Source organism: Acartia tonsa, chromosome 12, assembly GCF_053477335.1.
Source record: "Acartia tonsa isolate MP-2025a chromosome 12, ASM5347733v1, whole genome shotgun sequence".
Taxonomy (NCBI): Eukaryota; Metazoa; Arthropoda; class Copepoda; order Calanoida; family Acartiidae; genus Acartia; species Acartia tonsa.
In genome coordinates this window covers 9615471-9643242 of record NC_137271.1, presented here as the reverse complement: position 1 = coordinate 9643242, position 27772 = coordinate 9615471, and the positions used below count along the sequence as shown (strand labels likewise).

The 27772-nt window shown below is 30.5% G+C and overlaps 2 protein-coding genes across 3 annotated transcripts in view; one reads left to right on the top strand and one right to left on the bottom strand.

The window, feature by feature from the left end:
• Window positions 1-27772, top strand: part of Sh (Potassium voltage-gated channel protein Shaker) — a 543641-nt gene that overhangs the window by 34085 nt on the left and 481784 nt on the right. The window contains exon 1 of one of the 2 annotated variants that reach the window (XM_080179532.1): window positions 14271-14461. The exons of the other annotated variant lie outside the window; for it this stretch is intronic. Within the exon in view, the coding sequence (XP_080035658.1) occupies window positions 14322-14461 (140 nt within the window). The 5' untranslated portion in view covers window positions 14271-14321. Of the gene's footprint in view, window positions 1-14270; window positions 14462-27772 lie in introns of those variants that run through there. 2 annotated transcript variants of the gene reach the window in all.
• LOC145334220 (uncharacterized) lies at window positions 18052-20816 on the bottom strand. Its single transcript, XM_080179596.1, has 4 exons — window positions 20591-20816; window positions 20068-20267; window positions 19748-19944; window positions 18052-19454 (listed from the first exon to the last, which is right to left on the bottom strand). Exons 1-4 carry the CDS (start codon window positions 20693-20695, stop codon window positions 18622-18624), a joined length of 1335 nt encoding a protein of 444 aa, XP_080035722.1. The 5' UTR covers window positions 20696-20816; the 3' UTR covers window positions 18052-18621.

Below are 27772 nucleotides of genomic sequence, written 5' to 3'. Positions count from 1 at the left end.
AAAAATCAGATTAATATAATAGTTACTTGAAAATTGTTATGAAAAAGTAAAAAATCAGTATGCTTTAAATTGACGTACGGTCACTCAAATTACGATTTTAAAGTTGCTACTTTTTCTAAATTGTACCTGACTGTTATGTAAAAGTTTTAAATCGATAGGACAAGTAAAAAAGGCTTACCATTACGGCCGGACGGATGTACGGTCGAACCATCCTTATTTACAGAAAAGCTTCGCTTTTGAAATTATAAAACTTTTATCAATATTGAATATGAAACTTTTTTGTTTGTTTCTATGGCAATATACCATACAAATGTGTTACTTCTTACCTGTATGGAATTATTGAATAAAAACAGCTGAATTGTCCACACTGACAAAGCTTGGTTGGATATATGGGCAGGTTTAAGACTATTTTAGGTCACCATACTATCAGAGATAATACCCGTAGTAATAAATAACTTAAGCAAAATAATGCAGAAGGGGTTAAATAACTGTTTGTCCCACCCGAATTTATATTGGATCTTTAAAAATCAACAAATAGTGTCGGGAATATTAACACAGCAAAATCGCTTTATAAGAGCAGAAAGCTCAGACAAAAAAAGATACTAAACAGGGGGATCCAGGTATTTGTCTGGTTATAAATCCATATTGATAGATTTGTTCATGTTTTCATCAATTTATGATAAAAGTCATTGTCTTGAACAGACTTATTACAGTTCACAAAGTACATTTATTAAATAGGATGATTATACTGAATAAATTATGCATTAAGATATTTATCTTGTATTAATGTATTCTAAACCAATAGGGGAAAATGTCTATAACTATATGACATTAAAATAACATTTATAGTTTTTTTAAAATAATTCATTTGTCTTAATGTTATGCAATTAATCGCTAAACTTTAAAAAATGTATAGGTGATAATGTAAATAATCCAATGTTTCGCCCGCTTGTAATATGATGTAATACTCTAACACCCAAGAAAATTAGGTTAAGTGACATCTAAAAGACAACCAACCCTTTTATCGCACGACCTTTGTCTAAAAAGTCCTATCCTAACTCACGCTCACTGACATAGCAGTAGTAGGAATCTTTTTCAACGACTTTAGTGATGATACGGTGTCGGGCTGAGATTCGAGCCGATCATCTCCCCGACGACGAGCGGATGTTAAATGGTTAATACACACGGTTTTACTACTTAATACATATTAAGTAATAATGTACATTTAACTTTTAATACAAAAGTATCATTCATCTTAGAAAAGTTGAAAAAAATATTTTTAAGAAACCTAGTGTTATAAAACATTACTTATTAACTAACACATAACAAAAACATGCAAACACACACACACACACACACACACACACACATACACAAACACACACATACACACACAAACACAAACGAACTGATTATTATTCTTTTATAAAAAGTTTATGCACTTTTTTCCCTTTCTTTTGTTTAATGTAGGGTTGGGTTAGGTGAAAGGGCCCTGCGGGTGTTGAGACAAAGTAAATAATTTTTATGTAAATGAAAATTATAGCAATACATATTTATTATCACAATTGAATCGAAAATGATTAAAGTTATTTTTATTTTTAGGACATTAAAGTAAAATAATAGAGGGGGCAGGAGCTGTATGTAACTCTATTTACGGGGTGGGACCCTGTGCCGAAATCGGGTCTTTAAATATCAGCCAGTATTAAATATAGAAATATTAACACAGAAAAGCCTCTGCAAAAGAACAAAAAGCAATTTGCTAGCAGTCTAGAAAGGTCCTTACCACTTGGGGCAGGTAAATGTCTGGGATATACATCTATACTTATACATTTATTTTTAGAAAGTGTAAATTGATTACAAAGATCATATCAAAGCATTTCGGAATTATGTATGTTGCTATTAAAAAAATGTTTTCAGTTTTACTGGAATTTTTACCCCAGGGCCTTCCTTTCTTAAAGTTGGAAATTCTTTAGAAAACTTCTCCCCCTGTTGAAGCTTTGCAACTTTATATAAAACAACCAATTTTATAAAGTCACTATAATGATAAGATCAGCTTATATAGTGCCTATAAAGAAATGACGCCATACAATACAAATTACCAATGATAGGCCAGTATACATTTTACCATTGGTCAATGAAAATACACTTGCCTATCATTGGTCATTTGTATTATATGGCGTCAACTATAAGCTGTTTCTATAGATAAATATCAGGCGCTTTTAAAATCTAGATATATCCTATTATATAAAGTAGTTAGGTTTTTTTTTTGTCTAAGACTCAAGACTCAAATAACTACTGAAATGTCATGTTATTAGGGAAGCTTCATATAGGTCCCGGGATTGTTTTAGACCAATTCATTTTCAGATTAAAACCTTGGGATGGTATTAGGCAATAAAAAAAACCTTTTTTTACCTATTTAAATACAGAGCCCTTAGTTACTAGGTGCGCAGCTGCTTGTGTACTATATCGTGGTATACCAAAGATGTTTCAAAATTTTGTTTTTTCTTCGTTAGATCTTGCCCAAATCACTTTTTTCAAAATCAAATGCAATTAATTGTTTTTTTTTATACAATTAGGACTCTTAGAGACAAAGGTTGTGCTATTAAAGGGTAGATTATAAGTAGTTATATTAAACTTATTAAACTTTCAAAAAAGATATTTACTTTAAAATTATATAAATATTATAATTCACTACTTCCTTTTCCTGCAGATTTTTTCTTCGTTTTGCGTTAACTCTTTTACCTTTGTGGCTTTTATACGTTTGTTTGTAAATTTCAGTGTGTGTGTGTGTGTGTGTGTGTGAGTGTTGTGTGTTTGTTTATGTATGTGTTTCTGTGTGTGTGTGTGTGTATGTTCTTTTAATTATGTAATTTTATTATTCCATTACTCTTATTTTTTTGTAATTAGCATGGAGACAGTACAACAAGGATGATAACCTCCATAAAAGCGAAGCTCTGAATTCGTTGAATTAGAAATTAAACATTAAAACGCGTAGATTATCAGCACTTAATTTAAAGAATATTAAAATAGTAAATAATTTTTTGCAAAAATTTAAGAGTATATTTACATGTTTGGGACTCTATTATAAACATTCTTAGCTTATAACTTTGTATTATGTTGCTCCAGAAATTGCATGTAAATTTCCTGAAAATTGCATTTTTACTGGATACATTTTTGAGTCTTGATATTAGAGATGCTTTGCTAATAAATGTTTACCTTGTTGTCCTTGTAATCATCATTCCAAAAATCAGACTATATCATATAAAAAAAAATTAACAATAAAAGTTTTAAAAACGATATGTTTTAAATGACTATAGAGATGCTACTCTTTTCAATTAGTACCTTACTGTTACAGTAATTAACATCCCAAGTTTGATATCGATAGGACAATTCTAACATTCCTTTGATTAATCATAATAACTGTCTGTTATGGTCCAATCCTAATTATAGAAATTATATGTTTTTAAATAAAGTAGTTTTTGTATGTGGCTTAAAATTTCAAGAACGGTTGAACCAATTGTTTGAAGTGCAAGCTTAACATAGCTGTAGGTTATTTTTTGATTCGATTATTGGTATTGTTTTGAGCCATTTTATTATGTTCACTCTTCCACTTTAAATACGGAAAACTTAGATACTAGGGGTGCAGTCTCTAGTTATTCTATAATGTATTTTATATTTATATTTGTAACTGCGACGTTAAAAAGCTTGTAAGTTGTAAGTCAAATATCTGAAATATTTCTTGATAAAGACAAAAAGCTTTCTTCAAATACAACTGAAAATTTTCTAAAAAGTTATTTTGCCTTTAATATTACAGCCTCTATATAATATAGCTCGAGTCTGTCTGTTAGTCGTTGAAATTATTTTTAAAAAGTTAATATTAAAATTGTTTCTTATACATTGTATTGGATTTAGGTTATACGTGGAAATATTGACACGGGAAAATTTGTCATCATCTTAGCTTGCATACTGAATTTAAACCATAAAAAATATATTTACCAAAATACTTTAAGTTTTTCTTATTTGTTTTTTGGTAATATCATGCTATTTTACACTTTATTTAATATGTACTTACACATTGCAGAAACATATGAAAGTATCGCTACACTTATTTGGAGCAGCTATAAATAATGCGCTTTGCAAAATATCTTGATTCGCGTTTTAAGTCTACAGATAAAGCTTATAGTTTATAAGCTTGGTGAATTATTGAAATCTAGCGGCTGCGCCCCAAGCATCAAGGTGCTATATATATTGGAAGGGGAATGGAAGGGCAGAAAAATAGCCCAAAACCATACCCAACTTATTTATAAAAATATAATAGCCTAAAACCATATCAGCTCCTATAAAAATATTCACTTTAAAGAAAAACAATATCTGTAAATAAAGTTTCAATCTAAGCCTGAAATAAAACATTGTCATAGTACATGGAGTTTTAAACATTTTAAAATACCCTAAGAAAATCCAAAAAAGTAATACGTATTATAAAAAAAAGTTAGAAATATTTTGAATGAAGGAAAATGTACCAAGAAAAAAATTGCTTTAAATTTATGCCATTTAAAACATTCATTTTTATGATTATCAGTTTTGTTTTATTTTCTTATTGTGCAACATCAATATCTTTCATTTTATTGTTTGATTTTTCTCTAATCTTAACTGGTGGCTACGCTCCTAAAGGCCTTAAGGGGCCCTTGAGTAAGGGAAGGTGTGGGGAGGGGAGGGAACCGACCCTCTAAATCAATTCTAGTTTAAAAAGAAAAGTTTACGAGTTATTTATCTACACACACACATCCTGTTACTTTTAACTAAAGATTTTAATTCTTTTTTGCTGTTTGTTTTCTAAAATAATTGTCTGTGTCCATTAAAATGTTGGGAATGTTCGGTATGCTCAGGTGTAATTTAACCGCATTTAACAAATGAACTTTTCAAATAGTTGTCAGGGATAGGACATTACATGATAAATTCATTTTCCAATTCATTAAAGTAATATGATTTTTTGCAGTGCTTGCCTGTAATAATTAAGGGTCTATAAAAGCGAATATTTTCAAATTTTTAGTTAATTTAGGCATGTTAGAATTGTTTTATTAATATAAAACTTGCCATGATAATTTCTGCAATAGTTAGAAACATTTTAGAAAGCGTAGTATAAATATAACTATCTATCTACTTCGTTGCTCGAATATTTGATTATACTATTAAAACCTTTTGTAAACAATTTAGATTTTAAACCTTTTATTTAACTTGACCTTAAAAAGAAACACAAAATATATTTTGGTTTAAACGCTTATTATGCAATGTATTTAAGAAAAAAACGATGAGTAAAACAACTAAAAAATATGCAAACTGTATAAGGTAAAAGTTTCCAAATGAAATATGAAAAACAAGCGGCTTTGCTCCTAGCATATAAGTAGTCTTTAAGAAGGTCGCATAAAATAGTCTAAAACCTTACCGTTTTTAAATCTAAAAAAAATAGTGTAAGACAAGCCTCTAACCTCTGTGAAGTTTCCATAAAAAAAGATATCTCAATCGGTTTAGAAGTTTCAGTCAAAAAACCTTACTACTTTATACAAAAGGATATGAATTTACAAACCCGGGAAATAGTATGGCTACGACTGAGTCAAAATGAAAGAAAAAAATATATTACAATTTAGATATTCCCTTGTTTTCATATGCACCAAAATGCCACCATCATATTACCATAAAGTCACATCCATACAATACAAAGTATTTTTGGAATAGGTTCAATTTTATAAAAATTTCTGTTCTTAGAATTAGTTGCAATTTGCAGGTCTTTAAAACGAGGTATTGCTGTATTTGGTTCCGGTATAGATTTCCATCTATTTTTTTAAATTGTAAAAAGTTAATATCATCGAGGCTTACTGGCGGCTGCCGAGTCCTGGTCTTATTGAGATTGAAATGTTTGTACACTCTATATTCTTCTTTTGAAACCTATCCATTCCAATTATAAACAAGACAAGAAAATCTCCTAATTCACCCAACAAAGTGATATTTATTATGGCTAATAAAAATTTTAATTTTTAACTTTTTTGTAAAAACACTGGCTATAAAATTTGCCATATAATCAAGTTTACCTATTTAAGTATATTCAATGCCAGCATAAACTCTGGTTTACATTCTCTTGGTTTTTCGAATTTAATCTAAAAAAATTATATATAGTACCCAATGTTTTATAACCACACTCGTTAGTTCACAAACTTTGGGAACTTATGTAGAAAATGATTGGTTGGTTCCAAACTACAGGGTCATTCAAGAGAAATGATTTTTTTAAAAACTTAATTATGCATAGAAAATAAAACAATTATGTAAAATGCTTTTTATATTTGGAAAACCTATTATGAGACATTTATGTTACAAATATTAAAAATTATTATTTCAACAAATTATGCCCAAAAAACCGGTTTTTCCAAAGACCTTTTTTTCGAAGATTTAAGGATTTAAAGGGTGTGCAAAAAATACACACATTTTTAAATTTTAAATTGCGTGACTTATGTTAATAGTAGAAAAATGTTGCGCATACCGTTGGAATCGTCATAAGCTCTAGTTTTTGAAAATATAAGACCCGTTTTTGTGCTATTTGTAGTTTAGGAGCTATATTTAAAAATGTGAGAAAAAGGTTGAAAAGTTTCAAGTAATTGGAACATTTTACCTCGTAGCTCCTATACTATACGTAGCACAGGAATGGTTTAATTATATATTAAAAAAACAGAGCTTATGACAATTCTAACGATATGCATAACATTTTTCTACTATTAATACAAGCTGCGCAATTTAAATTTCAAAAAGGAGCGCATTTTTTTACAACCTTTAAATCAATAAATCTTCGGAAAAAAAGCCTTTGGAAAAACCAGTTTATAGGGCATAATTTGTTGAAATAATCATTTTCAAATATTTGAAACATAAATGTCTCATAATAGGTTTTCCAAATATCTAAAGGATTTTACATAATTGTTTTATTTTCTATGCATAATTAAGTTTAAAAAAAAATCATTTCTCTTGAATGACCCTGTAGCAGTGGCCTAACTTTAAAAAAAAATAATCTCTTAAGATAAATTAATTAATAAACCAGAAATTTGATAATTTAGTTGAACATTTTGATAGATATTGCTATTTTATGACATGCTCGTTATTAATATTTAATAGTATCCACTTAAATATTTATTAAATCTAGCGATTTGACATTAAAATAAAGATTTGATAAAAGTTAAGAAAATCAGAAGTTTTTAGACAAATACAAGAAATACTGAAATCAAACCTATATGGCTTGCAGGACGTCGGATTAAAAGTGTTGATGCCTGCCAGTCCACTTTCCTTTAAAATTTCTTATCCAGTATGGCTTAGTAGCCAATTAATATCCGGTTCTCATCTTAACTGAAAAATCATGTATAGTATCGATTTATAGACAATTTTTCACGAATATTTAAGTAAAAATTATAAAATGTATACCATTTTTGGTAGCTCGTGTCTTCGGCCTCTAAGGGCTAACAAAACTTGCCTTAATCTAATAATTTTTCATTTTAATATCGTGGAAGTTGTATATAATACGATCCGATAAATAACTATTCTAACAAGCTTTTAGTACAAATTTTAATCCTCGGTATTTCTTATAAAAAATCTCACAATCTGTATAACTACTTTCCCTAAGAATAGATCATCAAATTTATCTTGTTTCTCAAATTTGCTGTTGGCCATTAGGCTATTTGGTAATCTTATCCATGATTAGCTCATGGTGCACATCCTCAAGTGTTTCTCTAATAAACCAAAATTGTTGAGGAAGAGCGTCATTTTTTTCCCGCGTAATTCTATAAATATGTAGCTGTGTTTAGTGCCCTAGGATAATAAGGAAAGATGTCACTGCTTTTAGCCTACCTATTCTATTGACGTCATATTAGAGGGAAAGAGAAAGGGAAGGGGGAAATAAACACCCTAGAAAAGAGATGGGGTATAGGGTATTTTCTGACGTCAACAGAATAGGTAGGACAAAAGCAGTGACATATATCCCCATTTTGCTAGGGCATTATAAAATAAACAGCATAAAGTTGAGTGTTGGGTTGTATTCAAATGCTCTTATTGAGTCAAAATGTTGTTAATTATAACCAAATGTATATAAATGAAATTGTCCATAGTTATGAACAGTTTGACTTAATAAGAGCATTTGACTACAACCCAACTTTACAGAATAAGTCGAGAAAAATTACCCTCTTTTTATTTTTGATAAACTAGTTTTACTCCTGGCCTTTAAGGTCCTAAATTTAGATAGAAAAGGGCGTAAGGGTATAGGAAATTTGCCCAAAAATAGCTTGAAACTATGCTGAATTTGCATGAAACTTACCTGAAATTTATAACCCAATAGGAACAGCAATTTCTGAGATATATTACTCTAAACAAATAACATTTTATCCTTTTAATATGATATGTTATATTAACAGTAAATTACAGATTAATATTTCATATAATAAAATTAAATTACATTAATTTTATTGACAAAATAAATGTAACTACTATGTACAAATAAGGCATTTAAAGTCAAACTTGACTGTCCTTCGGCCCATTTTTATTTATTCTTCTTAGATATGTTTACAGGTTTTTATATGATATGAAATAATTCATCCACAGGAATGGTTACTTTTTAACAATCTGCGTTCCGCTGACAATAAAATTTACGGATGTAATTTATAACAAGCAATAATTGGTTGGTTTATTAGAACACCTGCCATAAAATGATGCATTTGTACATGAAGAGTTGCAATTCCAAAAACCCGAGAATTCTGTCAAAACCTGCACTAGGCAATTTTACCACCAATATTCAGGAATACAGGAATAGTACAATGACCAATAAATTAATGTACATCCCTAATGATGACTCACACAATTGCCCCTTCTATAGGTTACAATTAGTAGTTGAAACTTTGGATACTAAACTTAATCAATCAACTAATCATAATTCACTGAAGCCCCCAAAGTTGTTAAGCCAGCGAATAAGAAAATATTATCATAAAACTTTGGATACTATTGTAATAAGCAGCCCATTGTCCCATATCTCTCTTAATTTTACCACCGCTAATCAGCGAACTTAAAGAATAAGACAATGGTCTACAAATTGAGATGATTCGATAAAAAGTACATAAAGATGTTAAGCTAAAGATTTTGAGAGCAACTTTGAAAAACTTTAGCCACCTGTATAATTTAAGCTCAATGAGAAGGTATTATTAGCTCTTATTTTAATTCTTTTATTAGCCTACGGCTGTAGTCAATAGAATTATATTTTGTCTACAAATGTTATGTAATATAGCAAAAAAAATTGAGAGGTTCATCTGCAACAAAACGATTAAATTAAATAGTAAAACATGACCTAAACTAAAACTAAATAATATTATTTTTTTTTAGATTAAAGTTTAAAAGTATACATTTATCCGTATTACTTAAATTGAAATGTCTTTCCCTTTTTCTAATTCTACCCTTATTGCATATTGCTTGATTTTCTGAGGTTACAGGTTTTGTTAAACAGAAGAAAAAAATAATATTTCCCTGCCAAATTTACAAGTACAATGTACAATCAAATGTACAATGTACACACAAGAGTAAAATCTGAATTTGAAAAATATAATAAAAATTTCATTAAAAATCGTGTTTTTAGTAATTTTTTCCTATCAATCTTAATTAGATTTTTACTATTTAATGTACGGGATGTTTTATATATTGATTTAAATTGTTTTATCGGTAGCAAAGGATCTCAGGCACGTAACCAGAGGCCCAAAATGTGCGCAGCCGCTAGTAATTTATAACGTAGTTAGTGCAGCATTTTGTTTTGTTTTCATCCTTGTTTACTATAAAAAGGATTATTATGAAAGCTAAGCAAATTACAAATATGCATATCATGAGTTTTCAAAACAAATACAAGAATAAAAAAATAGGGTTGGGCCGGATATCTGGCCAACGTTCGATACCCAGCACATTACCGGAGATCCAGCCGGATAACCGGATATCCGGCATTAAAAATCAGCCGGATATCTGGTATCAGGACAGATTCAATATCCGGTATCCGGCCGGATATTGAAAAAAGTAACTTCTTCAAATAGTTGAAAATTAAATTCTATTATGTGAAGTACTTTAATTTTTTTTATCTGAAGCTTAAGATTTCAATAACTTCTGAACTGATTAATTTCTCCTTTATAGGAAAGCTTCACATATTTTTCGGCATGGTTTTAGGCTATTATGATTTTCGATTTAAGCGTTGGGATTGTTGTAGGCTATTTTTGTTACCTAAATCTACCCCCTTTAATATCAGAGCCCCCTGGATACTAGGGGCGCAACCGCTAATAAGAAATAAGATATTTGTGAATCTTGTGAATCATGGTAGAACAATTGACATAATATATCTGGATGGTCCATCAGACACCAAATTCGTCAAACTTAAAAGGCATATTCTAACAGACAAACAATTTATTAACTAACTTTAAGCCTAAGTAATGTGACAATTTCTAACTGAATCAGTATGCACATGAAATGAAAAAACAATACCACTCTTTCTCACAAAAATTCTGTACACTTTCCAACCAATTAAATGATAAAGTTGTTCCTCCATGTTTTTCCTATTTGCTGATTTAGAGAGTGTGTGTGTGTCTAGATTTTATCTATTGGTAGAACAGTATTGACACTATTATAAGCAACACACATGAAGCACATTAAAGTGCCTAATAAAAAGACACAATACAATCTTTCCCGATTTTGTATTAATTTTGCGGAACATGATTCCAGTTACGTCATATTTTTCTTTTCCGAAAAAGGGAAGGGGGGAAGAAAATCTCTTCTCAAGAGATGGGGAAAACCCCCTTTTCTCCCATCTCTTTTTTTCTTCCCCCCTTCCCTTTTAACAACAAATTTTTATGTGATCTAATCATCCGATTGATCTGATGTTTAATTTGTTGATTCCTAGGAGAACAAAGTATAATGTTATAAGAAAAGCAACTCTATAATCAAGTCCTATAAATGTAAGTATGTCCATAACCAGTATCTTACATCAAGCAGTTTTTCAACAAATTTACTTCCAATTTTGCTTCGACTCTTATACATTTATATTCTGATTATTCAGTTCTGACACTGTATACATGTTATTGTCCGTTTGCATTACCGTTTCAGTGCTTCGCTCTCATGTATGTTGTCATGCTTGTTCTTTTATTTTTACTGAATTATTGTTAGCTTGTTGTATTTGCAGTAGTAATATCTATTGAAAAAATACATGTTAATCTTAAATTTAGAATCATGTGAGGCTTTCCTAATCTTAATCTTCAGACAAAAGCCACTTACTACTTTATATGATAGGATAACTTATAGAGAAGATGCTAAACAAACACAAAAATATCCATGAGAGCAATTTAGAAATGAAATAGGATCTGTAACAGAGAGTCAAGGCAGTCAGGCCGTCAATTCTAATAAACATAAGACAAATTGGAACAGAATTATTCCTGCATTTTTCCTCGGCACTTCTCGTCGTTTAGGACAATATTTCCAATGAATAATTATTATTTATAAATAACAAGATTTTTATGTGTATTTAGCTAAGAATCTTGGTAACCGCTGAACCCATATGGTTCTTAAAAAGACTGAAGCTTTTTAGAGGTCCAGGGAAGGTACCTCCAACTATTTTAATTATTATTTAGATATTCGTGAAAATTTGTCTGTAATACAATGCTATACTTAATTTTTCAATATGGCTAAGAAACGCTTCACATAAAAGTTATATGATAAAATATATATCAACCTCCCATGTAGGAATTCCTTATTGTGTGAGATAGATACATTTTTAGTGAGTGATAGGTATACCTATATATTATATTTAATTATAGCCTTTTGTAAACCAACCTTTTTTTCTTTTTATTCAATTTTTGCTATTTCTTATATCCATACAGAATTTAAACTGTTTTTGAGAATACAAATATCTGTCCCTTATCGCCCCTCCCCTCTCAAATTTGTATTCCCCAATCCCCCCAATACGTTGTTTTCCTAATATGTCTATAGGTGTTCAAATGTTATCAAACAAAAAATCTTCAAATCTAAGTTTTGAAAATCTCCAAAAAAGAATTATTGAATCCTTAAAAAAATTTAAAATCCAAAAAGTACCTACAAAAATAAATGAATGATTTTGATATATAAATGTTTTTTCTCCCAGTATGGCTTTGAAACCGATGATTATCCGGTGGATAAGAAATTGTTCTATCCACACTGAAAAATCATGTATTGTATCGATTAGATCTAGTTTTCTACGAATCTAAAAATGTACAATCATAATTTGAAAACCAGCTTTTTTTAGCCGTGACTTTTGCATCTCGGGGCTAACAAAACTGGTTTTAATCTTATAATTATACATTTTTATATCCGCGGAAAGCTGTTTCATGAAACGGCGCGATAAATAACTATTCCCTCTAGTTTTGATTTTTTTCGCTGAAAGGCATAAACATACTATTTTTGACATACTTACTTTACAAGGTTAAAGGCAAATTTTTAACCTATGCTCTATATAAGTTTTAAAAATATCTAAGAAAATGTCACCCTATTAATTAAGCATTAGAGTGAAACAATAGAGAGGAAAGAGGTTACATAAATGTATGTCCTCACGCTATGCTAAGTTTCATTGGATCTTTGAATATCTGCCAATAGCATCATAAATATTAACACAGCCAAGTAACTACAAAAGAGCAGACTTATTACTGGGGTATTCCTGTCCAGTTTTTTGTTTAGGAATGAATATTTCTTACCCGAGGGAATAAATGATGGACCGATAGGTCATCATTTATTCACGAGGGTAAGAAATATTCATTCCTAAACAAAAAACTGGACAGGAATATCATTCTCATTTAAACAAAAACTCATTTTTATGCTAGTAAAATGTGGTTTAATTTTGGTTTTTAGATTTCATTTATTTCCCTGGTATAATTTTTCTTTCTTTTAGTAATTAATAAAAATTATAAAATCTTCCAAAAAAAATTAAAAATCTTCTAAAATCATACCAGGGATATAAATGAGATACCAGGGAAATAAATGAATATTTACATCCACTATTTAAGGGGTTGTTTATATGGGAATGAATATTTACATCCACTATTTAAGGGGTTGTTTATATGGGAATGATTATTTACATTAATGATTTAATCCCGGTTGGGTGCTTGGATATTATTACTAATCAGACGAATTGCAACATTATGGGTAGCTGATTTTATTAAATACTAGCAGCTGCGCCCCTAGATGCCCCGGAAGGAATGGGGAGGTTACCCTGCCCCTCTATAATTTTTTAGTTTTAAAAAGAAAAAGTAAAAAAAAACTTTTTTGGGGTCAATTTCTCAATGGAAGGCGGAGGTCTATTGTAAAGGAGAGCCATATCAGTTCAGCGGTTACTGAGATCCTTCACCACAGACAAAAATAGCTTACTACTTTATATAATAGGATAACGATGATATCCATTATTACTTAGAAGTGGCTGATGTGCAGATGTCGAGCCCTGCGTTTAATAACCTTATCCTATTATATAAAGTAGTAAGCGTTTTTTGTTTGTCCCGAAGGATCTCGCTAACCGCTGAACCAATATTGTTCTCCTTTACAGTGAATCTTCTTAAAAGTCATGGGAAGGTTTTAAACTTTTTTTGGAGAGGATATCTTCACCCCCTCCCCCAAAAAATATTTTTAAAAGTCTTTTGAAACTTAAAATTAAAATGGAATGATGTCGACTTTTCCCCCTCCTAAGAGTGCCCCTAGAGGCTTCTAGGGGCGTAACCGCTAGTATAATTCATATAATTCTTTCTCGTATTCATTCGAATCCGGTGGATAGGAACCGGTTCTCATCCATACGAAAAAACTATGTCTAGCATCGTATTATATCCAGCTTTCTATAATATAAGAATGTACAATCATAGAATTAAAACCAGTTTTTTTAGCCCGTGCCTTCGGCACCTCGTGGCTAAAAAACTGGTTTTAATCTTATAATTGTACATTCTATATCCGCGGAAAGCCGTTTATAATACGATGCAAGAAATAACTATTATTTAATTATATATTTTGTTTCATATGTTATTAGTGATTTAAAATCATATATTATGGTACTGTTTGCTTATGCAAATGGATAATACTTGATAAAAAAAATGTATCAAAATGGTGTAAAATGGTGAAAAGAAAAAAGTTGTAACTATTTTGTTATTTGTTATACTTGTTATATCATTATAGTTATAAGTGTTATTTTATTATATAGTAATAATGAAAAGGCTATTTACAAGGCCGAGTTAAAATTTTTAATTGAAGAAAAAGTTGAGGAAAATATCATGATTTCTGCAAGTATGCACGGCGGAAAGACGGGTCCCCCGCCCTCCTCTCGCGGCGGTGAGGGTGGCGGTTTCTTTTCCCGACGGCTGAGCGCAGATGCAACGGATTTGCCGCCGTTTACTATGTCCTGCTCTCAAGGGTAAGCTAATCAATAATTTATGAAGCTAAATTATAGAATGATGTATTTTTGTTTGTCAGCCTGTCTGTCTGTTTGTAATTATGTTTGTCCGCCTGTATTTTTATTCATTATTAATTTAAAAACTTTTATCTTTAACTATACTACTTTGGAAATCAATGACGAAACAAATTCTAATATTTCTTTTGTTAATTTTACCAAACATTATGGTTTTATATACTTTATATGATATATTAAGAATATACTACACATATTAAGCGTAAAAATTCCTACGTAAAACTTTCTTTCTTACTAGGACTATGACAAATGAACTAAAATGTAAGACAGACAAACAATAACTAATATGTCCATTGTGTACATAGCTACAATTTTTTTCTTCAATACATAATTGAATTTCTTAATTTTATGAAAAGTCGCCCAGAAAAAAACTATCTTTTGATTTTAAAAAATAACAAAATTTAATTTTGAACAGTTGATAACGCTTTAATCAAATACTAGTGGCTTCGCCCCTAGCCTCTAGTGACTTTACCACAAGATGTAATGAACTGGACTTAATCAGTTAAGAAAATAAAGAATTAGGTACCTAAAACTAATATTTTTTTCTTTGTTTTTTGGAGGGTTGAGGGTGTCCCCCCCTCTCCAATAAAATAAACTAAAATCACCACCTGACCAGTAGTTACCAGAAGATTAGCATCCAATCGGTTACTGAGATTTTATGCTTCAGCCAGACGGACGGACATACATCATTCTACTTTGTATTATAGATTAGCTTTGCTACAAAAATACGACGAGATAATAAATTGTAGAGAAGCTTCAAATCCTGAAGAAAAAGAAAGTGTGTAATAATATTTATGTATTTTTTCTTTCGGGATAAAGAAAAAATTAAATTGACATTTTTTTTCTAGTAGAGAAGTCTATTTATTAAAGTAAAACACTAGAGGGGGGAGGGGTTAATTAACTGTATCCAAATGACCTTGTGCCGACTCTCAATTGGGTCTTTGAAGATCAACCAATGGTGTCGGGAATATTAACAAAATATTTTTGGTAAATATATTAATATAGAATGAAAATAGATAAATAGAGGCCTCTAGGGACGTAGCCGCTAGTTATTGATAATTACTAATTATTATTTTATTGATAAAAGTTTCTTTTCAGTGAAATAAATATTCCTTTGCTTAAGCCAGACATAGAATAAGCAGTTTAGATGTTGAAAGTAAAAATGAAATACACAGGGATACACAAATTAACAAATACTGCTCCTGGAGTGACAAACAAACAGACGCACAGACAGGCAGACATCGTTCTACTTTGTATTATAGATAGGTTTCAAAAAGGCTAGGTTAAGTTAAGTGTCTTTTTCGACGTTTGTCATGAATACAAGAACATTAATATTGAAGTCAGATAAACTTGTTATAGCATTCCCTAGTTAATTTAAAGATTTTGTTCTTATTTGTCCTTGGAATCGTCATTTAAAAAAAACTTGTTAAGTTAATACTAACATTTATTAATTTGTTTTAAATACCAATATTGTATTACTTAAATATTGTGTTTTTAACAATATCTATAGGAAAATATCAATATTACACTTTTTAAATGCGAAGTTTTTCTATAAATAGGGTCGGTCCGTCCGGGAAAGATAGCTTTTATTGGTTAAATTAGAATTGTCCTATCGATTTCAAACTTTGTATAGTGATTACTGTAGTAGTTAGGTACGATTTAGAAAGCGTAGCAACTCTATAATCATTACTAGAATGTCCGTACGTTCATTTTAAAAATGTTGATTTTTAAATATTTTTAAAAACAAATTTTTATGTGATCTAATTATCCGTTTTATCTGATTTTTGGTATATTGATTCCTAGGACAACAAAGAACAATATTTAAGCGAAGCAACTCTATAATAAAAATGAAAGTACGTCCATGAACATTATCCTGTATCAAGCAGTTTTTCAACAAATTTACTTACAATTTTGCTTCGACTCTTATACTTTTATATTCTGATTATTCAGTTCAGACAATATACAATTGTCAATGTCCGTTTGTCCTACCGTTTCAGTGCTTCGCTTTTATGGATGTTGTCATCCTTGTTTAATATAGAAAGTTTCAATGTTTGAAATTAATAGGATAATTCTAACATTACAAAATTTAAGATTAGAATGAGATAAACCCTATAGAAATAATTGATGTAAACAAATGTGCTTCAATTTAATTTTCAGGATAGCTTTCCCTGTGTTAGAGAATAAGTAGGACTAACACATGACATGTTTTCACTCTTCTTGAAAGATAAATTAAAAATCTACAAATATATTTCAGCTAGAGGGGAAGGGAGTTGACATACACTAAAAAAAAACTTAAAACTATTTGTTTTTATGAATAAAAAACTTACTCGGTAACTTATGGTATTTGTAAAAGGAAACTTTGATTTATTTTACTGCTAAATTATCTATGAGACCTTATGAACACTCATTTTAATAAACCAACCCAGCGGACAATTTAGCGATTTCGCCAGGCGAAATCGCGAACTTTAGCAAGGGATTAAATGCAAATTTGCAGTTTTTAGCAAAATTTTTGTATTTTTTGCGAAAAATTTCGAATTCGCGAAAATTTTGCGAAATGTATAGGCTAAAAATTGTGAATTAGCAAGCTAAAAGTTGCTAAAAATTGCGAATTAGCAAGCTAAAAGTTGCTAATAATTGCGACTGTGTTAATTAGATTTTTTAGAGAACGAAAATTTGCAAATTCGCTAATTTTTAGCGAAAAAAAAATAGAGAAAATTCGCGAATTAGCATTTTTCGCAAAATATTTGCGATTCTTCGTCATCACCTTTAATAAATTCGCCTTTTATAAATCGCAAAAAATTCGCAGATAAAACTAGCAAATTCGTGGCTTTTTATTCAAGAAATCCTTGCAAATTCGCGGATATTCTCTATTTTTTTTCCTCAAAATTCTTGCAAATTCGCGGCTTTTCTCTATTTGTTTCCTAAAATTTCTTGCTAATTCGCAACTTTTATTTATTTATTTTTGCGGCTTTTATCTTTTTTTTCTAAAAATCCTTGCGAATTCGCACATTTTCTTTATTTTTCCGCTCAAAATTCTTGCTAATTCGCGACTTTTATCTATTTATTTTCGCGGCTATTCTCTTTTTTCCTCAAAATCATTCTGAATTCGCGGCTTTTCTCTATTTTATTCCCTCCAAATTCTTGCTAATTCGCGTCTTTTGTCTTATTTCTCTCAAGCATAGTTGCCAGATATTTTTCAGATCAAAGTGTACAAATAATGTGTACATTGGACCTCCAATGTGTACATTTTGGGGGGAAGGGGGAAAAGGGAGGGGGGAAGGGGGAGAAGGGGATGGGGTACGAGGGGGGATTAGCTCTGCTATCCTAATATAAGAATTACATATTGAGAAACATGTAAGGGAAGTTAAAGTCAGAGTTTTTAATATTTAAGTAATATATCTAGTACAAAAGAACCTATTAATTTAATTTTATCAATTTCCTGATTAAATCAAGCTGTTTGTTTTGATTACTTTTTACTTCACATTATTTTGTCTGAAAAAAATAGATATTTACATAAAAAAAATATTTCACTGGATCTTGGTGGAAGCTCTTACTAATTAATAGATGTTTACATAAAATAATATATAACTGGATCTTTGAAGCTCTAATTATCAGATATTTAAATAGTAAAAATGTTTGACTGGGTATGGAAGCTCTAATTAAGCTCTGTTAACATAAAAAAAAATAGCATTTATACATTGAAGTAGGTACCTAGACTAGTCAAATTAGCATATTTTGGATTGCCATTCAGTTATGTATAGCACATTACTTTAAATTATCTTGGTGGCTCTAATTAAGCTCTGTTACAGAAAAAAATTGCATTTATACATTGCAGTAGGTATATAGACTAGTTAAATAAGCATATTTTGGATTGGCATTCAGTTCTGTACAGCACATTTACTTTAAATTATCTTAAATATTTGACTGGATCTTGGTGAAAGCTCTTACTCTAATTATCAGATATTTAAATATTAAAAATGTTTGACTGGGTATGGAAGCTCTAATTAAGCTCTGTTAACATAAAAAAAATAGCATTTATACATTTAAGTAGGTACCTAGACTAGTCAAATTAGCATATTTTGATTCAGCTCTGTAGGCTGTGTAGCTCAGTCATGTCCATTTGACTTGGGTTCAGTTCTTAGAATTTCACATATTTCGAAGAAAGTATCTTCACTATCATCCTGAGTTGGTTTCTCATACATTGTAGCATTCATTCTAGCTCTCATATCTGATGTTACTTTGAGGTTTTTGCAACATCCTGGCTTCTTCAAATCAGGATTTGATTTCAAGTATAAGATAGCAGTTAGAGTTGAGTTTATCATTCTGTTGGAGTATTTGTCCTTAATGTATGCACACTGAGAGAAAATCCGTTCAACAAATGCTGATGAAAGGGGCAAACTCAGGCAAGCCAGAGCAAATTTACTCAGTTCAATATACTCTTCTTCCTGATTTTCTAATTCATAATCAAGAAGTTTACTCCAAAATGTTTCTGGTTGACATTTCTTCACTTCATCTTCAAGGTCCAAGGTTTCAGAAAAAAGGGTTTGATCAACTTTAAGAGTCTCATACTGACGTTGGATTTGCAATTGTAGTTCCCGATCTTTTGTATAGGCTGACATCAAAGCAGTTGGGATTTCATCCATAATCACTTTATCAGCAAATATATTCTTTGGGGATAGCATGTGAATCTTCATCAGAATTTCTAAATTAGTGTCAGTCCTCAACTCTAACTCATCCCATACAGTGGTAAGAAACCCGTCCAGATCATTCTTAAACTTCTCAATTGCTTTAGCATCAGAGTTAGATAAATTCATGATATACTGCAGAATATCACCTCCAAGTGATGGTTCCTTTCTCTTGGTGAATGTACCAACACTATTCTTTACGAACAATCTGAGCCTGAGTTTTTCTTTGAAAGATACCAATGATCTGATTGCTCCTGAAAGAGTAGATTTAAAGATTTAGCAGGATTTAAAGGGATAGGACAATGGCCAATAAATGTACATCTCCAATGATGACAAACATAATTACAAATTATACAACTTTGGGTACTATAATAGTGTAATGAATAAGTTGTTGAGCTAAATAAAGATGAAACCTTTACTATGAAACTTTGGGGACTATTAATTAACAGTCCATTGTCCCCTCTGTCTCTACTGCTTATGTACTAATTAAATCCCTTTGTTAATATATATTATGAAATGAAATTGCATGAAAATTAAGAAAATTAACCTGGTATATCTGCAGAAGATTGCTGAAACTTCTTATTTACATCCTCTATATCAGATATATGTTGGCATAGGAAAATTGTCCATCCACGAAAAAAGGGATTTTCCAAGTATCTTACAAGTCTTCCCACATTGCCATCTGTAAAGCTACCAGGCTGTTGTTTCAACCAATCAAGTAAAATATCCCAGTGATCCAAAATTCTAAAATAGAATATACATTTATTACCTTTTGTCTATTTACAATAGAGAAAAGAAAAGTAGACACTATCAAACTTAAATAAATTTTTATATTACTGACAACCTTAACTTACTAAACTAACTGACCTTCGGATAACATCTCCCAAAGATAACCATCTTGTGTTGGCTAGAGGTTTGAATGGAAACTTGATATCACATGATTTTCCTGGATTTCTAATTTGCCAGTAATCTTTGTATAAGCTTTGTCGTAGTCCGCTGTGTGAAAAGTATGCAGGTATTCCCCGCAGCAATTCAAATAGATCTCTGGGTACATTTTTGTCACATGCCTAAATAAACATTTTCATTTTGTACTGTTTGTAAAAAACATGTTGGAGGGAACTAATACTAGAACTGGAAAATAAGGAAATCTAATATCTCAGCAATTCCTCAAATCATGCAAAATCTAAAGATTGAAGAACCATTATGCATGGCCTGTGTTCTAAGAAGAAATAACTTATAACTGACAATGATGAAGAATGTTTCTAAAAGTTTTGTTACTTTTTGGTAAAATAAATAAGTAAATAAGAATAAAATATGTTAGAATCTAAATAAGCAATGTATTAATTGATTGATTTATTAGAAGTAGCTATTTTAAATGCTTTCAAAGTACCTTTTTGGCAACTAAGTCTAATGAGTGGCATATACATTTGATAACAATGCAATCTGGGAATATTTCTTTCATTCTTGACCATAAAGAATTATGTGCTCCTACCATCACGTTAGCTCCATCAGTTCCTAAACATTTAAGAAGTATAAAAAAAGGTAGTTTAAATTGGCCCACCTTAAAGTAAGTACATCTCCATGAACCAATTTTAATTTTAATGAATAAAGTAATATTAAAAACTAGTTAAAATAGCATACCTATGCCAATTAAGTCCTCTTTGTTAAGGCCTAAATCATTCATCACTTTCATAGTGGCTGTAAAAATTGCATCAGCATTTGCCTTGACCATGGATTCCATGCCGAGAAATTGGTCAATTACCTGAACAGAAAACCTTATGTAAATGGACATAAAAAAAGCTTAATTGCCAGTTTTAATAACTATAAACTACCAGCAGGTCCAATTTTATTCTACACAAATTTTTAACAACATGAGGAAAAATTTAATTTAATCATATAATCCTCTTCAAAAGAAATCTTAATAGGTACTTAATTTTTTATCTTAAAAAAATTCCAGATAAACAGAATTATTATGGGTAAGATTCATTTCTTCCTTTGCTGATTATCCTTGACAAAGTTTTACTCTAACCTTCTTTTCATTTTTATTGTAGTATCTGATGGTCACAGCTAAATTTTTGGAACTTGAGACGTCAGTGCTTTCATCTACAAGAATGGAAAACTTCTGGCCATTGACAGCTTTTACTAACTGAACGCGTAACTCGGGGCTGATGACATTTCTGAAATAGATGAATGTCTTTATCAATCATAGTAATTATTAGGGTTGGCAATCTGTCAAATTTTTGGACCAAATTCAGATTCGGATTCTTAAAAAAATCCGTAAAAAAAATTCCGGATTCTCACGGTTTTCGGATTCTTATTTTTGGTGGATATTTTGTCAACAATACAAGTGCAATAGTATGGAAGCAGAAGTAGAAAATAAAATACTTATGTGGCTAGGACATGTACTCAGAATGGAAAAGTATAGGATTCCAAAGAAAAGCTTAAGATGATCATCCATATTATAATAAGTGGTTATCTACTTTCTAATAGACTAGGCCAATTACTTACTTGACAATAGCACTTGCTTTAGTTCTCCCCATTCTCATTTCTTGCCAGGCTGAGTTTTTTCCATGGGCTACTATTACTCTAGCAATACATTCGCCTCCCAAAAAAGAACAATGACATCCAAAACTGCATGCAAGTTGAATTTCAGCATCCTATAAAGAAAACATTTGTAATCAATAAATAATCATATTTATTTTTTAATAAGTTACATCCAAAGAAGTTAATAGATAATTTTCAATAGATTAACTCATCTGTTGTCAACCGGTTCTAATCCAACGGATATTAATCGGTTTTGAAGCCATACTGGAAAATGAATCATCAATTGATAATAGCAAAGCTTTTATGATTGGGGTCAGTCTGTCCATATGTACGTCGATTGTTTAGCTCTTTTTTAGTTCTAACCCAAGGGATATTAATCGGTTTCAAAGCTATACTGAAAAAAAGATTATCAATTGATTTTGCAAAGCTTTTATAATAAAATAGTCTCTAATACGATGCTTTACATTATTTTTCAGTATGGCAGAAACCGGTTCTAATCCAGCAGATTGTCTGTAATAGAATTCTTTACATAATTTTTCAGTATAAGGGAGAACCGGTTCTAATCTAACGGATATTAATCGGTTTTGAAGCCATACTGGAAAATGGATTATCAATTGATAAAAGCAAAGCTTTTATAATTTTTTTAAAAGTTACATCAAAAGAAGTTAATAGGTAATTTTCAATAGATTAACTCATCTGTTCAGATAAAACACCAAAGGCTGGAATGAAATTAATTATCAAAGCATATTTTTACCTGTAGTTTAATTTTGCCGCTTTTGTTACTGTAATCCGCCATAGATCTCTGGTTATGGTTGGCAGCTTTGATACTGTCAGGATCTCTGGCTATGTGTATTGCTGATTCATAATGCCGTTTTATGTCGAATGATGTTGGCCTTATAGCTTGGTCTTTTCTGTCGTGACACAGTCTACATCTAAACAGTATTAATCATTGACAATACAAAGATTCAATCATTGTCCCCCCTCTTCTTAATTTACTTTTTTTTAAATACAGAGCAAGGTTTACTTGTCTTCTACCATTATTTTAAATTGAAAAAGCTCAAAAAATACCAACACCCCCAAGAAAATGCTATATTGAACTTGTTATTAAATTAAGTCAACAAATAATAAAACATTCTACTATGGTGTAAAATTGGATACTGGCAGCTATGCCTCTAGGTTTACTGATATTATTATGTACACACATCCTGTAACTGATTATAGGTGTAAAACTTACCTAACATGGCATCCCAAATCATTTTCAACTAAACTTCCCCAGACTGCAAACTTGTATTCTGAATACCATTTATTTAACTTAGCATTTGTTGGTTTTTGATAATGGCTACGTGGAACTTTATCTTTCTTTGTTTTTTCAGCTTGGTCTTCATTGATAGTTATCACTTCATCGTTTTGTTCTTTGGATGGAATAGTTTCTTTAGGTACTTCTGGTTCTTTGGATTTAAAAAGTTCTTGATCTGTTTCTTTTCCAGTTATGTTTTCTTTGGTTTTTTCAGATTCCATATTTTTTGGAGATTCTTTTTTGTTAAAGTAATTTGATATTTTGGCAGAACCATCATTTTGTTTTTTCTTTTTCATTCTAGTTTTGAAAAATTAAAAATTTTATTAATTTAACAAATATTAAAATTTTATGAACACAATTCAAGAATTTCTTATAAAAGTGAAATAAAAAAGATTTGAAATAACCCTAAAAATGTCACAATTTCAATATAAAGAAGCATATTATTGTAAAACTGCTTAATTCATATAATTCAAATAATAGTATTTAATTCACTCACTTTTAAGTTACAAAACATGTTTCCACCAAAATATAAGAGAAAATATAAAATTACAATAAATCGCACTTTCAAACTGATTAAAAAAAAGATTATGTTTTGTATATAGAATAAAATATTTCATTTAAATAATACGTCGATTTGATAATGATTCACAATGTGTGTGTGTGTTGTTTGTTATTCGCGACAGACAGGTTAGGCTAGGCTTTATGTAAAATATGTTAAAGTAATAATTGCAGTTTTAAGTAAAAAAAATAATTTCATGAAAAGTTTAATAACACACAAGATTCATTTTACTAAAACCCGAACAGAATTAAAATACGCGGCATTTGAGCTCAAGGCTTCAAGCCTTAATTTATTACAGAGTTGCCACAATGGCAGAATTTCTGCCACAAAAATATATTTCATAAAAATTTCGAAAATTTTTAGAATGTACACGTGTACATTTTTACAAAAATGTTGAAAATGTGTACATCCTCATCGGTTTTGCCCAATGTGTACATTTGTCCAAAATCAGGTCAAAAATGTGTACATTACGCACAAAATGTGTACATCTGGCACCGTTGCTCTCAAGCTCTAGCCTACGTAAAAATTAGCGGATTCACAATTATGTACTTCAGATATGCTTAACTTTAACTTCTAATTCAGAAGTTATGTGATGAAAAACCCATATATTCATTTTTAGGTGGCAATATTTAATATCCTTTCCATCCTATTCTGAATGTATTTTGTTGTCTTTTGTTTAGATTTTGTTTTTATTTCTTACAAAAAATTTCAAAATACCGAAAAAAAATGAAATAGGAAACCATTATAAATATGATAAACTTATTTCATTTTTAAACAACCATACATATATTAAAAATACCAAAAAAAAAATATTTTTCTACAATGTTAGAGACATCTAGCGGCAAAAATTTAAACTATATAAGGTATATGTAAATTTATTAAAATTAAATTTAATGGAAAAAATATAAAGATAGCTCGCCACAATTTTAAACACAGGGAGGGAGCGGACATTGTTTTTTACACTAGTCCCCAAAGTCTTAGTATTTTTCGTTGGCTTTACAAATTTGGGGACTTTTATTGGTTGCCTTAATAAGTTAAGTGTTCAAACATTTCAATCACTAATTCTAATCTACAGAAGGGGTAATTTTGTGTGTCATCATTGAGAATGTACATGAATTCATTTGCCATTGTCTTATCCCTTTAGATCCCTGTTTTCTACACCTTATATTAAGTAAATTTCAAATTCAATGTCAATTTTAATTATCCGTAAATTTCCATATACAAGAACAGACAAATATTTAACCGGTATGGCATTGAATCTGATAAATTTATGCTGGATTAGAACCGGTTCTTGGGTCATGTATCACAATAAACACTTTTCCGCATATGGTAAAATAAAATCATAAAATCAATAACACTGGAGTTAATCTTACAAGTTTTCATTTTACTATCCGCGGACAACCATCTAACGATGAAATAATCTATTCCTTTTAGGATTTGATGAAAATAAAGATTTCAACCTATAGGGACAGAAAGCTTTGCTATATATGTATACTAGCGGCTACGCCCCTAGAAGCATCTAGGGGCACTTTACTTAAGGTAGGAGGAGGAAAAGTCGACCTCATCCCATTTAAAATTTAAGTTTCAAAAAGATAAAAAATATATTTTTGGGGGGAGGGGGGTGAAGACACCCTCTCCCAAAATAGTTTAAAACTTTCCTAGGGCCTATAAGAAGCTTCACTGTAAAGGAGAACAAAATCGGTTCAGCAGTTAGCGAGATCCTTCAGTACAGACAAAAAACGCTTACTACTTTATATAAAAGAACTAGCGGCTACGCCCCTAGAGGCCTCTAGTGGCACTTTAAATGTTTTTGTTTGATAAAGTCTCTACTATATTTTTTTTACGTACGATACCTCTTCATTTGACGTTGAAGTCTCCTAAACGTTTTTTAAAATTTCGATTTTTTTGTCATTTCTCTTGGGAGGGTGGTGGTACCCTCCCCCAAAATAGTTAAAAACCTTCCTGGGACTTATGAGAAGCTACCCTGTTAAGGAGAACCCGATCGGTTCAGCGGTTAGCGAGATCCTTCGGTACACACAGACAGACACACAGACAGACACACAGACATCCTGTTACTTTAGTATAAGGATATATAAAGCCTCTAGGGGCTTTGCACCAAGATGTTTGATCAACCTAATTTTTCATTTGGGTGGGGGGGTGTCCCACCCCCCAAGAAAATAGCTTAAAACCATCTCAGGACCAGTTGGTATATTCTCTGAAGAGTAGAGCCCAATCGGTTCAGTGGTTACTGAGATCTTAAGCTTCAGACGGACAGACGGACAGACATACATCGTTCTACTTTGTATTATAGATTTAAGTAGTTAGAATTGTCATATTGTTATTCAAATTTCAGTTTTTTAAAAGTGAAACTTTTCTTTAATTAGGGTCGGTCCGTCCATCCAGAACGGATAAATTTTTCGTCAATTTAGGCAGGTTAGTATTTTTCCATCGATTAAAAACTTTGCAAGGTGATTCCTGTAGTAGAAAGGTACAACTTAGAAAGCGTAGCAACTATATTAAATAAGATTTATTTTCAAATGGGTTTAGTTATGAAAAATATATTACATATCATTTACAGATATTATATTCGTTAATAGAATGTCCGTACGTCCATTTTAAATATTATTGAGTTAAGGAATATACTAGCTCTTCATAATAATTAGAATACTTTAAAGACCTTCTTATCCTTTACTTTCAAAATGTATGTAGGGTGAAGATTTTAGTGTTAGAACTAACTTATAGCTTGACTTAGAACCTTACTAAAATTGATCACGTTGCCTTTAGATTTTGTAGTATTTACATTAAAATATTTCAAATATTGAAGAAAAAAAAATTATATGAGAAACAAATTTAATTAGAATTTACTTCTTGCATTTTTAAACAAAAATATATATTTTAAAAACGGTAAAAAATAAAGTTTTTCTAAAAGGTAAGAGAATTTTTAACTATATAAGTTACTTTTATTGAATTTTCATTGAATGGTTCATTAACTTGAATATCATTTATTTGTTAGTTTGTTCTTCCAGTAGGAGGGGAGGGGTGGGGGTAAAGTGGGTGGATAAGAGCGTTTGTTCTTTTAGCCAGCTAATAGTTTCATTTTATTAAAGTACATGATAATCTTGTGTAAAATCCATGTAATAATAATCCATTATATAATACTAGCGGTTACGCCCCTAGTGGCTCTGTATTCAAAGGGGAGAGTTAAAAAGCCTAAAACCTTCCCAAGACTTAAAATAGAATAGCCTAAAACCAATCCACGACTTAAAATAAAATAGCCTAAAACTATCACAAGACAAATATTAAGCTTACCTGAAATAGAAAGCCCAATCGGTCCAGTAGTTATTGAGATCTTAAGCTTCCGGACATAGAACCGGTTCTAATCAAGGGGATAATAGTCAGTTTTTAAGCCAAACTGGAAAAATTTTAATGAACAATTGAATAAATACAACTACTCTATGATTAAGTGTATGTTTATACAGGGATAGGAAAATGGCCGATAAATTGATATACAAAATTACCCCTTCTGTAGATTAAAAATTTGTGGTGTAAAAGTTTGAACACTCAACTTAATAAACCAACCATCAAAAGTCACTAAAGTCCCCAAAGTTTTTAAGTCAACAAATAAGAAAACGTTATTGTAAAACTTTGGGGACCAGTGTAATATACCCATTGTCCCCTTTCTCTCTCTCTGATATTTATTGTTTTTTATCAGTAGCGAAGCTACTCTATAATTTGAAATGTCCGTCTGTCTTAGTTTGGGGGAAACGTGATTTTCTCGACTCTTATAAAAGATTGATTTTTTTGACAATAAATTACCCCTTATGAACAATTAGATTATTTGTTGGAAAAGTTTGAAGAGAAAGAGGGGACAATGGGCTGTTTAATATACTAGTCCCAAAAGTTTTATAATATTTATAATAATATTTTTTTCTTTGGAGAATTTTGATTGGTTGGTTAATTAAGTTAATTGTTCAAACGTTTCAGCCACTAATTTTAATAATATAAGGGGTAATCATCATTCAATGTCTTATCACTTTAGATCCCTAAGTTTGCATTAAATTTTCAATTGCTCTTTAAAAATATATAAATATATTTACATACACAACTATCTCTCTCTATACACAACTTATGTTACATACGTAAAATCATTCTTATATGATGAATTTCCCAAG

Coding starts and splice junctions, on each gene's coding strand:
- LOC145334220 (XM_080179596.1), bottom strand. CDS start 20,695: ATGGTAGGAGCACATAATTCTTTATGGTCAAGAATGAAAGAAATATTC. Junction 19,945..20,067: donor TTGGGAGATGTTATCCGAAG/GTCAGTTAGTTT, acceptor ATTCTATTTTAG/AATTTTGGATCACTGGGATA. Junction 19,455..19,747: donor ATCTTCTGCAGATATACCAG/GTTAATTTTCTT, acceptor CTACTCTTTCAG/GAGCAATCAGATCATTGGTA.